Raw genomic sequence first — 18,640 nt, forward strand, 5'->3', positions numbered from 1 at the left:
GAAGACCAGTTTGGACATGTCCTTGATCTACATTAATAAAAATGTTATCAATTAGTGATGATGACTACAGATCAATCCTTGTTGGTTTATCAATTGTGGCAAAGAAAGCATTTGAATGCAACAAGTTGCGTAAATAAGTTGAGTGATTAATTTTGAATATGAGATCAATATTAAAATCCCCCATCAATTACACTTTTTTAGTTTCATTGTTCAAGTTACGCAACAAAGATTCAATATCAGCCATAAGCAATTCCAAATTACTTGCTGGCGGCCTATACAGTGCATTCAGAAAGTATTCAGACCCCTTCACTTTTTTCACATTTTGTTATGTTGCAGCCTTTTGCTGAAATCGTTTAAATTCATTTTTCCCCTCATCAATCTACACTCAATACCCCATAATGACAAAGAGAAAACAGGATTTTAGAAAGTTTTGCAAATTTATTAAAAAGAAAAAACTGAAATATCACATTGACATAAGTATTCAGACCCTTTGCTATGACACTTGAAATTTAGCTCAGGTGCCTCCCATTAATCTTGATCATCTTTGAGATGTTTCTACACCTTGATTGGAGTCCACCTGTGGTAAATTCAATTGATTGGACATGATTTGGAAAGGCACACACCTGTCTATATAAGGTCTCACAGCTGGCAATGCATATCAGACCAAAAACCAAGCCATGAGGTCGAAGAAACTGCCTGCAGAGCTCAGAGACAGGATTGTGTCGAGGCACAGATCTGGGGAAGCCCACAAAAAAATCTCTGCTGCATTGAAGGTTCCCAAGAGCACAGTGGCCTCCATAATTCTTAAATGGAAGAAGTTTGGAACAACCAGGACTCTTCCTCGAGCTGGCCGCCCGGCCAAACTGAGCAATCGGGGGAGAAGGGCCTTGGTAATAGAGGTGACCAAGAACCCGATGGTCACTCTGGCTGAGCTCCAGAGATCCTGTGTGGAGATAGGAGAAACTTCCAGAAGGACAACCATCACTGCAACACTCCACCGATCTGGGCTTTATGGCAGAGTGGCCAGACGAAGCCAAACAGTTCAATCTTGGTTTCATCAGACCACAGAATCTTGTTTCTCACAGTCTGAGAGTCCTTTAGGTGCTTTTTTTGCAAACTCCAAGCGGGCTTTCATGTGTCTTTCACTGAGGAGAGGCTTCCGTCTGGCCACTCTTCCGATGACAGTGGGATAAACATTAAGGGAATGAACAAAGAGGAAAGAGGAGAGGGATGAAGGGAGGAAATGAAACTGGAAAGTAAAATGGTTGAGTTGGGAAAAGTTAATGGGAGTAATAAAGATGATGGATCAGAATTGGGGAAAACAATGGATTATGATGCACCGCTCACTTGAAATCCTCGGGAAAAAAGTAAAATAGAATTGCTTGTATTTTTCTACATGTGTGTGTCATGTGACTTGTTTTGCAGATAAGAATAAATAAATACAGGCAGCCAATCTAACATCCAGGTGAGTGGGATAGATTTAGTATTGCATATCGCCAGTAAAAATAAAAAAACCTAATATGTAAACCGTCACTACAGGAAGTCAAGATTTCGTTTCTTCACTGTATAGGATTCAACCAAATCCGCTTCTGTACTTCCATAAGCGGTCGGGCCAGAAGCAGGTAGCCTGCCAGAGGTGAGGGGCAATCCGAAGCGTGGGCCTACTAAAAAAGGTTCTGATGTGTCATTCACAGGGTCAATAAAAGTCATTGGGTGTACCTCCAACCTGTGTCGGTGAAGTACTTAACAGTTTCCCCCCCCCCCCCCCCCCAAAAAAAACTTCACAATTGACATCAGTTTATGTCTTCATGGAGCAAATTCAAAAGCGAGTTTGAAACGGTTCGTTTAACACTTTTTAGATAAGACTAAATTAAAATGGGTTGAACACACTTTTTGGGATCCAAGTTTTTGGTTTTGTGTCTACTGTGTTATACTAATAACCTGGGTGGGGACAAAATGCACGCTTATTCGGTTGAGCGGCCTATTCCTGCATCTATTTTCCTTGTATTCCCTTTTATTAGCTGCTTTCCTCCAAATAAAGTAGTTCTGCACCAAGTGTAGCAACCACAATGTAGGCCGAGGCATCCTCTTCATTTTGTTTATGATATAAACAGGTAAACTCCTCCACTTCACCCCATCCCTCCCGCCATTTTCACTACCATGACCCCATAAATGAGAGCATAAAGAAACCTTCTGTCCTGAAGATCCCATTTCGCCAGGAATTCCTGGAATGCCGGCAATACCAGGAGAACCTTGCTCGCCCTGAAAAGAAAAACTGAATCAAAACTTCACGGAGGCAACAACTTCCAAACATGAAATCACTTTTCTCTGACAAAACCGCCAGTTATATAAAATCTTTTACATCAGAAAGTAAACGTAAAGCATTTCCACTCGGAATTATTGTTGCTTTCCATATTATTGGAATGAGATGATCAAAAATTATTGTAAGATACATTAATTAACATATGTACAGGGTGGCTTGAAAGTTGCTTTATTATTTATTAATTAATTTTTAATTTTTTTTGATTGTTATTTATTAATTTATTATCATTATTATTAATTAATTTATAGCTATTATTTATTATTTGGTCCTAATTTTTTTGATGGACCGGTAAATGGCACAGCTTATGATCATATTGCTGCGGTTTTGCCATAAAGGCATAAAGGCAAACCCCCTATAGTTAATTGCACGACAACATGTAGCCTGCAGTAGTTAGTTATTTCTTATTGAATGTAAAGATTAGCCCTCTTTCCATTGTGTAATAATCGAGACCAAATATGCGTTGATTTAGGCAGGATTTCAAACCATCGTGTGGTTGAGGGAAGACATTTTCATGTGCAGGAAGGCGTGGCCAAAAGCGAAGGCCACGTCACCAGCAAGCGACCAATGGTGGGTTGTGAAACTTCCCCAAATGAAAGAGGGAAGGAGGAATAAAACCTTCCGAGGGGGAGGAAGGATTGAATGCCCGCACATGACCAACCTCAGCCAATGGGAGGCTGTGGAACATTCTGGAAGCTTTTTGGGTCTGATAAAAAACCGCCGCCTATCGCATTTTCAGCCCTCTCACTTCGCCGATGCCCCTCTCGCTTCACCGATGCCTCTCTCGCTTCGCCGACGCCCATCATCAGCTTTGACTTCGCCGACACCCTTTGTCTCTTCACTGACCTGCAAGTGTTGATCTCACTCTGATCCGGCCGCCTTCTCTGACCTGCAAGCGAACTCGCTCTCTTGGCGTTGACCTCTCCCACGATTCTGCTCGAAGCTGGCTGTCTGAAGTGCTGGTTCATCTTTGCTGGGCAGCAATTCATCCGAGCTGAAACTTGTCCAACCTGCGCTTCAACCTGTTGTTCGTGCTGACTTTGAGGCGACGGTTCGTCTTTCGGACCTTACTTCACCCAGGATGCACATCCGGATCGAGGATCGAACTGCGCACACCAAGCGGCCACCCTCGAGTCAATCCCTGCACGTTTCCCGGTACAGGAATTAACTGGTGTGTGTGATTCCCCGTGTGTGAGTGTGTGTAGGTGCCTGTTGGGTTTAATTAGGTAAGGAATTGATAAGGTTGCAACTTCATCTCCTTTTCTCTGTGCCTTCTAAATAAAAGGCTGTACAAAGGAGGGGTAACAGGTTGTTACTTTCAAACCTGTTCGGTTACGTCTTTTCTCCATTGGCCTAGCATCCGAGACCGAATTTGGCTTGAATCAGGTCCATAAATCACGTCAGGTAACGCCGCTTTCCACACCGTGCAAATCCGCTCGGCACATAATAAAGTGTGGGAAGCGAGGGTTTAACCCCCGGTTTCTTCTGCTGCGTGTCTTGAAGGTATCTGGGATTCTTTGACCAACAAACGCTTCGGCACGTGGTTGGGAGATTGGCGGTTGAAATTGCTTAGCAATCCGTCGACCACGAGCTTAGTCGCGGCCGGCGGCCTGTGTGGACCCCGAGTTTGAGGGTGAGTGGGGTAATAAACTCCCCTTAGTACGTCGACAAACCCGGGATCCGCAACAATATGTTAAGAAACTGTCTCATACCCTGACTTGCTACTGCGGGAATAACTGAAAGTGTCTGGTTTCAACAAGATGGCGTCCAAGATGGCGTCCCCATGCATTGTGCATTGCATGTTTGGGACTATCTCAACGAAACGTTCCCTCAACGATGGATTGGATGCGTCATCATAAACATCACCAACTCCTCTACCATGGCCACCACATAACGACTAACGACTCCAGACAACACTTTTTGTGGCTTCATCAAAGAGGACGATTGAAAAATTGCGTGCTGCAGTCGAGGCCTCTTTCGCACAGGTGAATCCATAAAGGCTACACAGGATGTCTAAGAGCACTTGGTGAGGAATTATATGATGCAACGACAATGATGGAGAGCATACAGATCCACAATGATTGATTATTGCAAATAATGCACAACAAAACCTGGATATTAATATAGTTTAAGAAGGAATGGTTTACTCGGGCGGGGTAAAGTGACTTTCAGGCCACCCTGTGTACAATCCTTCAAATCTAGAGTTTCTTATTTTAAACTGGAAGTATAAACTGGAAGTACTACTACCTGTACTCACAAGATTATAAAAAGCAAAACAATAAAAACAGGATATACATCACGTGATATACACTTTGGGCATACCTACCCAGCCGTCACCCTTTACCTGTCACCGCATTCTCCTCATTCCCTTCCCTTGCCTCATCTTTCACATTTTCCTCTCATTCTCCATAATCCTCTCCATTATCCACCACAACCTTCCCATCCCTTCCCTTCACCACACACTTTCCATTTCCAAACCCCCTTCCTCTCAAGGTGTACATTCAGGCTTCACAAACTGGTCGTGCTTATCCCAGGTTAATAGCATTCTAAGGTGAAATGTCAAACTTTTAAAGGTTTTGTTCTCTGACAAAAGCTCGTTAGCTGCATTTCTGTGCTTTTCTAAATTATCAACCTGTAGTTTTTAAATGTATGTCTAAAAGAAAAATCCGTTTTTATGTGTATGAAATATTCCATGATGTATATATTGTATTATTAATTTATTTGTTCATGACTTTGTAGCTAGAGATCCTCATCTGACCCTTGACCTCTAACATTCTTACAAAGTCGATCAACTTGAACTTAAACGTGGAAAATTATCTAAAATCCATGTTGTACAATTCATCAAAAGATTGTGTCACTCTTTTTTAGATGATACCTTTGAGCCCGGCTCGCCAACTCCACTTGGTCCTGGGAGACCTTGTTGTCCTTGAAAACCGTTCTCACCCTAAAACATGGCAATATAAAGACAAAATTAATGACGCCGTGTTCATGCTTGAACTAGTTAATGTCCATGTAAAGAGGGGTGGGGGAGGAGGGGTGGGGAAGGAGGGGTAGGAAGGAGGGGTAGAGAAGGAGGGGTAGGGAAGGAGGGGTGGGCAAGAGAATCGTGGGGGAGGGGGGGGCATAGGGTGTTATATTTGAACCGATATTTGAACCGTTATTATCCCCACAATTATTGAAAAAAAAACGGTGGGGAGGTGGGGGGCGATATTGTAATTGGCTCCATCTGTCTGTCTGTCCATTTGTCCACCACGTGATCTCTGCCAAAACAGTTGGGCAGAAATTCATTAAACTTGGTACTTATGATCACCACATACCATGAATGTGCAAGAGCAGTACCATTTCTGGCCCTGCCACCTGGGGCAGGATCAACAAGTCAACTACCAAAAAATGCAATTACAGGCTCATGCGTAAACATCTTTTAATGAAATTTTGGACATGCAATTAACATTGGGAGACACGTGATATATATAACGACTTATTTAGATTTGATGCCCTCGCCCTCCTTCCCTCCCCCCCCCCCCCCCCCCCTTTCAAAGAGTGAAAGTGAGGAGAGAGTCTCTATTTTGGCAGTTTCACCAGGAGAGGGTTGCTGACAGATCTTGTGCGTCCTGTAGGAGTATTTGCAGGACAGAGCACAGACAAGGATGGGGGAGTTAGGCCAGAGAGGAGTCGGTAGAAGACACAAAGACCACCAACCTGCCTGCGGTGAGTAAGTGAATGGCCCTCAGAGTTATCTTCATCGCGGGAGATTCCAATGATTCTGAAAGCTTTGGTATCACCAGCTTGAAGCTGAGCTAGGTGTGAGGCAGGAGCACCAGCCCAGAGGGGAGAGCAGTATTCCATTTAGCGGCGGATGAAAGCCTTGTATGTGGTGAGGAGCTCAGGTGTGCCAAGGAAGGACTTCGCACGACGGAGGATGCCCAGTCGGGGACTGGATTTGGAGGCCAGCTTGGAAATGTGATTTTCCCAGGAAAGATCATGGCAGATTGTGAGACCCAAGAGCTTGGAGAGGATTGTTGAGAAAGTAGGTGGGAGGGTTGTCCAGATGGTCTTTTCGGAGAGGCATGATATTGTGCGGGTGTGAGTGTGAGATTTGTCAGGATTGAAAGACATGTTCCACTTGTTTGACCAGTCTGTGATGTTGTCCAGGTCTGCAGAGAGTGAGGAGGCTGTAGACTGCCAATCTGAGGGATGAGGTATGGAGCGGCAGAGAGTGGAATCATCAGTAAAGAGATAGAGAGGATTTTAAGAGAGTCGGAGAGATCATTTATGAAGACAAGAAAAAGCACAGTGCCCAGAACACTGCCTTTGGGAACTCCAGCCTGAACAGGAAGGGGAGATGAGAGAAACACATTCAGGGCCACACGTTGACTACAACGAGAGAGGAAGTCCGCCAGCCATGCGTGGAGATTTCCATGGATACCATACGAGGAGAGTTTGGTGAGCAGAGCGGGGTGCCAGACCATATCGAAGGCACGTGATATGTCAAGGGAGACAGCTCTGATTTCCTGTTTGACATTGAGGACCTCCATCCATTGTTGAGCCAGCAGAAGCAGCATGTCCAAAGTAGAGTGACCTGGTCTGAATCAAAATTGATGATCAGAGATCAAGCCATTGGAGAAAAGGAAAGATTTGATATCCGAAGCAATTATGGATTCCATGAATTTTCTGATAATTGGGAGCAGGCTGATTGGTCTGTAGTTGCAAGGATTTGTTTTTGCACCTTTTTTGTGTAAAGCGGTGATGTTGGCTGATTTCCAAGCTGATGGCAGATGACCTTGAGCAAAAGAGAGGGTGAAGAGAACAGAGAGAGGGTGTGAAATAGCGGCAGAGCAGGATTTTAGGACCCGTGGGCTGATGCCGTCTGGTCCAGTTGCAGAATCAGAGTCGAGGATTGATAGAAACTTTTCCACCTTGTCATGAGAGAAGGACGCAGAGTCCAGGAGCAGCTGGGTATGACTGGGTCCTGTGGGTACAGAGAGGGACGGGTTTGGAACACAAGATTTAGAGGCGAACACAGAGTTGAGGCATTCAGCTTTTTCACGTGTGGAGTCAGCTGTGTAGCCGTTTGAGTTAAGGGAGGGGATGGAGGGGGAACAAACACTAGAAACACATTTAACAAGCGTTACGCCGAGGTTCCCCGTCGGTGAAGTCATGTGAGTTGACAAAGTGGAAGACGCAGAAAACATGCTATGATATGATATTTCGCTCACAAGGTTCAGAAATATATGGAGGCGGCCATCTTGGATTTTGACGTGGCCACCCAATTTTCAATACCTTTCTTCCTTATGCCTAGATACACCCACACACCAGATTAGAAGTTGGTACCTCGCTTATTTTTCAAGATATTCCGCTCACAAGGTTGACATACATGGCGGCGGCCTTCTTGGATTTTGACGTGGCGAACCAATTTTCAATAGCGTTCTTCCTTGTGCCTAGATACACCCAAACACCAGATTAGAAGTTTGTACTTCGCTTATTTTTCAAGATATTCATCTCACAAGGTTAAGACATATATATATGGTGGCGGCCATCTTGGATTTTGATGTGGGTTGCACCCACACACCAAATTCGAGTGTGGTCCTTCGCTTACTCACGCACGCACGCACGCCCGCACGCACGCCCGCACGCAAACACGCACGCCCGCACGCACGGACGGACACACGGACAGAGGGGAAAGCCATAGTCCCCCTTTCGCTACGCTGTGCGACGGGGGACAACAAGACGCCACCAGGATTTGGAAGAGGGAGACAGGTTTGAGAGTTCACTCTTGAGAGTACAGAGATATTGTTTCCTGGCTCTCCTGAGGGTGGACACACACGTGTTTCGGGCTTTGTGAAAGGAAATGAGATTTCTTTCCATTGAATTTGCTTTCCAGGAGGTGAAGACAAGTTGTTTCAGGGCAATAGCCTCACCACAAGATTCCGTGTACCATGGACGGGAGGAAGGGTATGACAACTGAAGACAAGATGGGATAAATCTGTGCATGAGAGAGTAATTTACTTTGGAAGAATTCCCAGGATGAGTTGATGTCAGAGGCAGTGGAGATGGGAGACCAGTCCAGATGATTGATGGCTGCTTGAAGACCGTGCCAGTTGGCCTGAGTGAAATTCCAGACTCGTCGACACTAAGGAGGTTCTCTGAAAATGGCCAGAGTGATGTCCACTTTAACAAGCACATGATCAGAAGAACCGATTGGAACAGAAGAAGAGCAGCAGACATTTGCAGGGAAGTTTGTCATAACCAAGTCGAGAAGAGAAGATGCTCCGTTGACTGAGATCCGGATCAGGAAATTGACAGATTGTGTCAGTCCCAGTGAGTCGCAGAAGTCCTTTGCTGAGGTGCCATGGCTGGTGAGAGAGGTACCCACACCCAGCCAGCTGGCATGATCACAGTTGAAATCACCACATATGAGGAAGAGAGAGTTGGGATGAGTAGGTAGAAGTTGGTCCATGTTATCAGCCAGCAAGATGTAGATGGAGTCATCACTGTTTGGTGGCAGGTACAACACACATATGAACAAAAGGTGGGAGCGAAGGGGAAGCCATAGCCAGAGGTATTCCTGGGGGTGAGGTTGAGAAAGGGCAGTGCAGGGAGAGTGAGGAAGAGAGTTTTTGTTAAAGATAGCAACCCCACCTCCAGGACAAGGCTCAGGTCTATCATACCAGAGGATGGAGTAACCAGGAAGAGATATTAAGGAATCAGAGACATCATGAAGGAGTAAAGTTTCTGTTAAGCAGATCAAGTCTGGTTTGTCAAAAGCAACCTGTTAGGTATGGAGAGATCAGTCAGGTTTGAGCAAAGGCCCCGGATGTTTGAGGTCCATACCGTTAAGGAAGAGGAATGGGGAGCATCGGATTCAGGACAGGGGATGGGAGGGGTAGGGTAAAATGAGGAAGAGGCGGAGGAGGTAGGGAGAGCTGTTGATAGTGTGTCAGAGATTTCAGAAGAGCTAGGAGAAAGGGAAGGATGGGGCGGACAAAAGGTTTGATGGTGATTGGATGAGGCACAGTGATGGGGTTGTTTGAGAGGGGGCAGAGCAAAGTAGAAGGCTGGAGGAGATGGAGGTAAGAGTTGGAAGGGAGAGGAAGCGGGGAGGATGCTTTGAGGAGGAGGGGTGAGATTTTATTATTTGAAAGAGCTAACATTTATTTCACAAACAAATCAACCAGACAAACAAAATATATAAAAAGAGGGAGCGGAAGACAAGATGGGGAGAGAAGGGGAAGCACATAAACACAACATTTGAGAGCAGGGAGATGTGTGGGAGGGAGAGGGCTTGGGGGGAGGAGGCGTGGGAAGGGGGGGGGGGGTGGGAGAAGTATAAAACACAAGGACACCAAGAGACTTCCAGGACAGAAGTTGGTATTTCAAAAAAGTGGCTTTGGGGTGAAATTAGCGGGGGTAGAAAAGATCAAGGTTTTGGATGGGGGAAGATAAGAGATGGTGGTGAACAGCTGTTTTAAAGACCTGGAGGGTGGAGTGGGATTGAAGAGAGTGAGGGAGTTTGTTCCAGAGGCGGGAGAAAAGAGGATGAAGGAGTGAAGGTGGGAGTCTTGATTTTGGCAGTTTAACCATAAGCGGGTTGCAGGCAGATCTTGTGTGACCTGTAGGAATATTTGGGGGACAGAGCCCAGAGAGAGCTGGGGCGGCAAGGCCAGAGAGGAGTCGGTAGAAGACGGAAAGACCACCAACCTGCCTGCGGTGAGTGAGTGAAAGGCCCTTGAAGTTAGCTTCATCGCAGGAGATTCCAATGATTCTGAACGCTTTGGTTTCAACAGCGTGAAGACGAGCTAGGTGTAAGGCAGGAGCACCAGCCCAGAGGGGAGAGCAGTATTCCATTGAGCTGCGGATGAAAGCCTTGTATGTGCTGAGGAGCTCAGGTGTGCCAAGGAAGGACTTCGCACGACGGAGGATGCCCAGTCCGCGACTGGCTTTGGAGGCCAGATTTGAAATGTGGCTTTCCCAGGAAAGATCATGGCAGATAGTGAGACCGAAAAGCTTGAGTGACAGAACTTCTTGGAGAGGATTATTCAGAAAGTGGATGGGAGGGTTGTCCAGTCGGTCTTTTCAGAGAGACATCGTAAGAGTGTGAGATTTGTCAGGATTGAAAGACATGTTCCACTTGTTTGCCCAGTCTGTGATTTTGTCCAGGTCTGCAGAGAGTGAGGAGGCTGCAGACTGCTGATCTGAGGGATGAGGAATGGAGCGAAAGAGAGTAGAGTCATCAGCAAAAAGAAAGAGAGGATTTTCAAGAGAGTCAGAGAGATCATTGATGAAGACCATAAAAAGCACAGGGCCAAGAACACTGCCTTGGGGAACTCCAGCCTCAACAGGAAGAGGAGATGAGAGAAACCCATTCAGGGCCACACGTTGACCACGACTACAGAGGAAGTCCACCAGCCATGCGTGGACATTTCCATGGATACCAAAGGAGGAGGGTTTGGTGAGCAGAGCGGGGTGCCAGACCGTATCTAAGGCACATGATATGTCAAGGGAGACAGCTCTAATTTCCTGTTTGGCATTGAGGACCTCCATCCATTGTTGAGAAAGCAGAAGCAGCATGTCCAGAGTAGAGTGACCAGGTCTGAAACCAAATTGATGATCAGAGATCAAGCCATTGGAGAAGAGGAAGGATTTCATATCTGAAGCAATGATGGATTCCATGACTTTGCTGATAAATGGGAGAAGGCTGATTGGCCTGTAGTTGCTAGGATCTGTTTTTGTACCTTTTTTGTGCAAAGCGGTGATGTTGGCTGATTTCCAAGCAGATGGCAGATGACCTTGAGAAAAAGAGAGGGTGAAGAGAACAGAGAGAGGGAGTGAAAGAGCGGAAGAACAGGATTTTAGGACCCGTGGGCTGATGCCATCAGGTCCAGTTGCAGAATCAGAGTCGAGGGTTGACAGAAACTATTCCACCTTGTCAGGAGGAAAGGACACAGAGTCCAGGAGCAGCTGGGTACGACTGGGTACGGTGGGTACAGAGAGGGGTAGGTTTGCGACACAAGATTTAGAGGCAAACACAGAGTTGAAGCATTCAGCTTTTTCACGTGCGGAGTCAGCCATGTAGCCGTTTGAGGTGAGGAAGGGGATGGAGGGGGAACAAACACCAGAAACAGATTTGACCAGACGCCACCAGGATTTGGAAGAGGGAGACAGATAAGAGTGTTCGGTCTTGAGAAAGGAGAGATATTGTTTCCTGGCTCTCCTGAGGGTGGACACTCACTTGTTTCAGGCTTTGTGAAAGGAAATTAGATTTCCTTCCATTGGATTTGCTTTCCAGTAGACGAAAGCAAGTTGTTTCTGGGCAACAGCCTCACCACAAGATTCCGTGTACCATGGACGGGAGGAAGGGTATGACAACTGAAGACGAGATGGGATAAATCTGTGCATGAGAGAGAGCAATATACTTTAGAAGAATTCCCAGGATGAGTTGATGTCAGAGGCGGTAGAGATGGGAGACCAGTCCAGATGATTTATGGCTGCTTGAAGACCGTGCCAGTTGGCCTGAGTGAAATGCCAGACTCGTCGATGCTGAGGAGGTTCTCTGAGAATGGTCAGAGAGATGTCCACTTTAACAAGCACATGATCAGATGAGCCGATTGGAGCAGAAGAAGAGCAGCAGACATTTTCAGGGAAGTTTGTCATCACCAAGTCCAGAAGAGAAGATGCTCTGTTGACTGAGATCCAGGTCGGGAATTTGACAGATTGTGTCAGTCCCAGTGAATGATGATGATGAATTGATTGATCCACAAATGATGAATTGCGAAAGATGATGGGAATAGAGCCTGTGATTGATGCTGTGAAGAGGAACAGGTTGAGATGGTTTGGTGATGTGTTGAGGAAGGATGAAAGTGACTGGTTGAGAAGAGTGATGGAAATGAATGTAGAAGGAAGTAGAGGACGGGGAAGACCGAGAAAGACTTGGCTAAAGATGGTGGAAGAAGACATGCGGGCAAGGGGGTTAACAAGGAGAGATGCAGAAAATAGGGCAAAATGGAGAAGATTGTCATGGGGACCGCAAGGCTAACCCCCGCTCTAGTTGGGAAAATGGCCTTTAAAATGCATGTTGTTGTTGTTGTTGTCAGTCCCAGTGAGTCGCAGAAGTCCTTTGCTGAAGAGCCATGGCTGGTGAGAGAGGTACCCACACCCAGCCAACTGGCATGGTGACAATTGAAATCACCACATATGAGGAAGAGAGAAAGAGAGAGAGAGATGGGAGAATTGGAGAAAAAAGGAGGGTGGGGGGATTTTAAGGGAAGCGGGGAGGGGAGTTCTGAAATGGAGGGGTTAGAGGGGAATTTAGGAGGGGAGGGGTGAGGGGACGTTTGGGAGGGGAGGGGTGAGGGGGGCGTTTAAGAGTGGAGGGGAGAGGGGGGAGTTGAGGAGGGGAAGGGAGAGGGGGAGTTTAGGAGGGGAGGGTGAGGAGGGAATTTAGTAAGGGAGGGGCAAGGGGGAGATTTGAAAGGGATGGGTGATGGGGGAGATTAGGAGGGGAGGGGTGAGTTTGGACTTCAGAAAGTGTTGGACGATTCATGGAAAACGAACATTTATTGCAAAATGAGTTACTTGTGATTTTAAGGTCAGAGATCCATTTGAAAACGTTGGAGGAGTGGGTGGAATTAATACTTTAAACAAAGGGTAAGATGTTCTGGGAAGTATGGCGGAAAAAAAGACTGGAAAAAACGGTGATAGAACGAAAGTAAATGGACCACAAACGACCGCTGAGAGGAGACAACAAAGCCTTGAGGCCTGGAAAACCAGGCCTGAAAACGCGGCAGCAACCAACTGACGATTATACACAGGTATGCACGATTTACACCGATATCTACCTCGAAACACACAGTAAGCACTCACACCGTAAAATAAAAATACAGTTTTGACAAAAATACAAATGGCAAAATTTCTTAACTTTGGTAGCGTGGAGAGCTTGGAAAAACACACAACCTCGCCGGCAAAATCGGAGGCGGTCAAAGAGTTTGTTCAATTGTCAGATGTTGAGCATGTTCAATTTTCAGATTCTGAGCATGTCAGTTGTCAGATGTTGAACATTGTCAGTTGTCAGATGTTGAGTTTTTTCAGTTGTTAGATATTGAGTTTGTTCAATTGTCAGATGTTGAGCATGTTCAATTTTCAGATTCTGAGCATGTCAGTTGTCAGATGTTGAGCTTGTTCAGTTGTTAGATATTGAGCTTGTTCAGTTGTCAGATGTTGAGCATGTTCAATTGTCAGATGTTGAGCATGTTCAATTGTCAGATTCTGAGCATGTCAGTTGTCAGATGTTGAACATTGTCAGTTGTCAGATGTTGAGTTTGTTCAGTTGTTAGATGTTTAGCTTGTTCAGTTGTTAGATGTTGAGCATGTTCAATTGTCAGATGTTGAGCATGTTCATTTGTCAGATTCTGAGCATGTCAGTTGTCAGATGTTGAACATTGTCAGTTGTCAGATGTTGAGCTTGTTCAGTTGTCAGATGTTGAGCTTGTTCAGTTGTTAGATGTTGAGTTTGTTCAGTTAGTCAGATGTTGAGCTTGTTCAGTTGTTAGATGTTAAACATGTTCAGTTGTTAGATGTTGAGCTTGTTCAGTTGTTAGATGTTGAACTTGTTCAGTTGTTAGATGTTGAACTTGTTCAGTTGTCAGATGTTGAACATGTTCAGTTGTTTGATGTTGAACTGGTTCAGTTGTCAGATGTTGAACATGTTCAGTTGTTAGATGTTGAACATGTTCAGTTGTTCTATGTTGAACATGTTCAGTTGTTCGATGTTGAGCTTGTTCAGTTGTTTGATATTGAGCTTGTTCAGTTGTTCGATGTTGAGCTTGTTCAGTTATTTGATATTGAGCTTGTTCACTTGTTAGATGTTGAACTTGTTCAGTTGTCAGATGTTGAACATGTTCAGTTGTTCGATGTTGAAGTTGTTCAGTTGTCAGATGTTGAACATGTGCAGTTGTTCGATGTTGAGCTTGTTCAGTTGTCAGATGTTGAACATGTTCAGTTGTTCGATGTTGAACTGGTTCAGTTGTCAGATATTGAACATGTTCAGTTGTTAGATGTTGAACATGTTCAGTTGTTCGATGTTGAACATATTCAGTTGTTTGATATTGAGCTTGTTCAGTTGTTCGATGTTGAGCTTGTTCAGTTGTTCAATGTTGAGCTTGTTCAGTTGTTTGATATTGAGCTTGTTCAGTTGTTCGATGTTGAGCTTGTTCAGTTGTTCGATGTTGAGCTTGTTCAGTTGTTCGATGTTGAGCTTGTTCAGTTGTTCGATGTTGAGCTTGTTCAGTTGTTTGATATTGAGCTTGTTCAGTTGTTTGATATTGAGCTTGTTCAGTTGTTTGATATTGAGCTTGTTCAGTTGTTAGATGTTGAGCTTGTTCAGTTGTTAGATGTTGAGCTTGTTCAGTTGTTAGATGTTGAGCTTGTTCAGTTGTTAGATGTTGAGCTTGTTCAGTTGTTAGATGTTGAGCTTGTTCAGTTGTTAGATGTTGAGCTTGTTCAGTTGTTAGATGTTGAGCTTGTTCAGTTGTTAGATGTTGAGCTTGTTCAGTTGTTCGATGTTGAGCTTGTTCAGTTGTTTGATATTGAGCTTGTGCAGTTGTTCGATGTTGAGCTTGTTCAGTTATTTGATATTGAGCTTGTTCAGTTGTTAGATGTTAAGCTTGTTCAGTTGTTAGATGTTAAGCTTGTTCAGTTGTTTGATATTGAGCTTGTTCAGTTGTTCGATGTTGAGCTTGTTCAGTTATTTGATATTGAGCTTGTTCAGTTGTTAGATGTTAAGCTTGTTCAGTTGTTAGATGTTGAGCTTGTTGAGTTGTCAGATGTTGAGCTTGTTGAGTTGTCAGATGTTGAGCTTGTTGAGTTGTCAGATGTGGAACATGTTCAGTTGTCAGATGTTGAGCCTGTTGAGTTGGCAGATGTTGAACATGTTCAGTTGTTAGATGTTGAGCTTGGTCAGTTGGCAGATGTTGAGCTTGTTGAGTTGTCAGATGTTGAACATGTTCAGTTGTCAGATGTTGAACATGTTCAGTTGTCAGATGTTGAGCTTGTTGAGTTGTCAGATGTTGAACATGTTCAGTTGTCAGATGTTGAGCTTGTTCAGTTGTCAGATGTTGAGCTTGTTGAGTTGTCAGATGTTGAACATGTTCAGTTGTCAGATGTTGAGCTTGTTGAGTTGTCAGATGTTGAACATGTTCAGTTGTCAGATGTTGAACATGTTCAGTTGTCAGATGTTGAACATGTTGAGTTGTCAGATGTTGAACATGTTCAGTTGTCAGATGTTGAGCTTGTTCAGTTGTCAGATGTTGAACATGTTCAGTTGTTAGATGTTGACCTTGTTCAGTTGTTTGATATTGAGCTTGTTCAGTTGTTCGATGTTAAGCTTGTTCAGTTGTTAGATGTTGAGCTTGTTCAGTTGTCAGATGTTGAGCTTGTTCAGTTGTTAGATGTTGAGCTTGTTCAGTTATCAGATGTTGAGCTTGTTCAGTTGTTAGATGTTGAGCTTGTTCAGTTGTTAGATGTTGAGCTTGTTCAATTTTCAGATGTTGAGCTTGTTCAGTTGTCAGATGTTGAGCTTGTTCAGTTGTCAGATGTTGAGCTTGCTCAATTATCAGATGTTGAGCTTGTTCATTTGTCAGATGTTGAGCTTGTTGAGTTGTCAGATGTTGAGCTTGTTCAGTTGTCAGATGTTGAGCCAAGTCCTACATCCATATGATTTGAATCAGTGAACAACTGTTTGCTGATGATGCTGAATTCATGTCACTTTCACTTGAGGATATCCGAGAGGTCAATGATCGATTCGCTCGATACTCCTTAAAAGTTTGCACTTATGATCAACATTAAAAAACAATTTTTATATCAGTCTCCTCCTCAAGTACCACTCACGTATTCTGTTATCCACATCTTCAAGTCACCGCTTGTATTGGTCACAAAATGTCCATTTTGTGCATCTTTAAACATACGAGTAATTTGCGACTCTTCATCAGTCAATGTCCCCAGCGATGGACAGCACTAAATAGATGAGGTTTGTAACAATAACATTTATATTTATACAAGTCTCATCCACTGATGCAGTGATCTCTATAGGTCAAGGTAGGAATTTGTAATTTGCTCCGGATGCCGGCCATAACTCGCTTTCTATTCCTGAAGGACGCCGGGGGATCTTTAACGTCCACCAACTATAAATGTCGGCAGATAAAACCCCTGTTTAACATCCATCACACACATTGATGAAGCTCCCTGTTTGTGAAACAGTGTGATGACAAGTTATACGTAGCTGTGTCGGATTTGTACCCAAGCTAGACAGCTTACAGGCGAGTATGCGTACCTCTAGGCCATGCTGTCAACCATTCTTTTAAGGTAACAGGAGGCTATTATGATAATCAGCCAACAGTATGATTTGTGGAAGTTAAGTGAAATATTTGTACGTCCTACAATTTAACAAACAATGAATGTCTTCTTTTGTAAATGTGCAATCTTAATCTGTGTTAAATGTGAAAAAAACAGTGTGTTGATAAAATTAATTACACACCTGTGCTCTTATCTTTCCTTTAAGTACAAGTTTTACAAACAAAATAGTTATCTATTTCCATAGTTGGTCTTTCATTGACATTCAGGAAATTAGCTTAAATTTCCCTTACAGATTAATGCTCTTTGTATAAAACAAGACCGAAAGTCTAACAGCGGCATAGCCAGGCTTGTTTGATACTATCGTGTTCCCTGGGTTAAGACCCCAAGAGGACGAATGGCCAAAACGAGCTTTAACTCTGAGGCGTATACCAAGCTTGGCGGTAGTCACACTCGGGAAGGTTTGAGGTCTCACCTGATCGGGAACACACAAAGGGGTTATCCGATCCCCACAGACACAGAGACTGGACAGCAAAATCCACAATACAAGGAAAGTAAAATTCGACAAATAATGATTTAATAAAAATAAATGCAAGTAACAATGAAAGATGAGGTAAACTAAAATTCCTAAATGAGGGACCCTCCAATCAGACTCGTATACAAACAAGGGGAAACGAAAGTAAAACTAAAATCGCTTTGATAATCGGCCTAACTCAGCGTTGTGTCCCCAAATGGCTGGTGAGGCTTGCTGGTCATCGCCTCGAACCACCGCCTCGAACCACCGCGCAGGAAACACACAAAAGGGCGCGGAATCACACCCGCAGCCAGCCGCCGGTGTAAGGCAAGCAGGAAGGATCCCTCTTTGTTTTGCTCATGACCCCCCTCCTTCTCTGCAGGGCACCACCGTCAACCAACACCTCCTCCTTCCACGTTGCAAAAGTCCCAAAGCCCTGACACGTCTCCTCACCAGCACACAGCGTCCACTCGCGATGAGAACCAGAACGAGAGGGAGAAAGATGGCGAGACGCATCTATTTTGCCTTCTCCGGAATGTTCCAAGCTCACGTCACACTCTCTGTCCAATCACCGAGCGCTACTCAATCACGAAGGCCGGGGTGTGGCCTCCCCGTTAAGATACTTTTAGGGGTAAGGGGAGGCGGAGTCTAATCTCTCGTTGAAAACGTTTGGATGATGTCGAAGGCTGTGAGGTGGGGCTTGCGTGCCGATCAGCAAATGTGCTGGGTGTTGGTTAGCCATGGCGACGTTGTGAGCGACTGTGTCCAATTACAGTGCGATTGTTGTGGTTATTGTGGCAGCCCTTTTTGACGCAATAAAATCGAATGGAAAAATCACAGGGCAATTACACACTGGGGTTTATCCTTAAGCCCTACCTAATTAGCACAGTTCCACCCGTCGTAGGGAGACACACAGGATCTTACCCGGACAGTCGGCCTAACTTAATTGACATCAAGGTAGGTTCTTCTTCTTCGCGACACTCGGAGCATTCTAAACCTACACGATTCTATCTCGACCAAGGTATTTCATCCATACCCCACATCAATACCCATGTGGAAACATGAAACATCGCATCACTTCACAAGGACACGCATGGAGGGACCTATACGTACATCGCAGCATGTATTCAACAAACATCGGGTTACCAGAAACTTGACCACCGGCCAAATCATTCCCGATAACAAAAGATATTCCCTCTACAGGTAGAGTGGCTTGTAACCCTACGGTGACCGGTCCTGACACCAAATCTGACTTCAAATGGATGACATGAAGTGGGGCTTTAACACAGCCACCAACCCAACCAATTGTCATTACTTTAATTTATAGAAGACTAGCCGAAAGCACCCGGCGTTGCCTGGGTTCTTTTTGAATGAATTTACTACTATAATTCAGCTTTTACTCGCGGCCATATAAGATTGACTACTATAATTCAGCTCAGCTTTTAATTGCGAAATGGGCCCAG

The 18,640-nt window shown here is 44.6% G+C and overlaps 1 protein-coding gene across 1 annotated transcript in view; it reads right to left on the minus strand.

Annotated features, from left to right (window-relative positions):
• The window catches only part of LOC137431901 (uncharacterized), a 351,683-nt gene that overhangs the window by 136,152 nt on the left and 196,891 nt on the right, over positions 1 to 18,640 (minus strand). The window contains exons 17-18 of the mRNA XM_068123735.2: positions 5,196 to 5,264; positions 2,191 to 2,262 (exon numbers count right to left, since the gene is read on the minus strand). Coding sequence (XP_067979836.2) covers positions 2,191 to 2,262; positions 5,196 to 5,264 — 141 coding nt within the window. The remainder of the gene's footprint in view (positions 1 to 2,190; positions 2,263 to 5,195; positions 5,265 to 18,640) is intronic.

The sequence above is a fragment of the Myxine glutinosa genome, chromosome 7 (assembly GCF_964187855.1).
Source record: "Myxine glutinosa chromosome 7, kmMyxGlut1.1, whole genome shotgun sequence".
NCBI classification, from domain to species: domain Eukaryota; kingdom Metazoa; phylum Chordata; class Myxini; order Myxiniformes; family Myxinidae; genus Myxine; species Myxine glutinosa.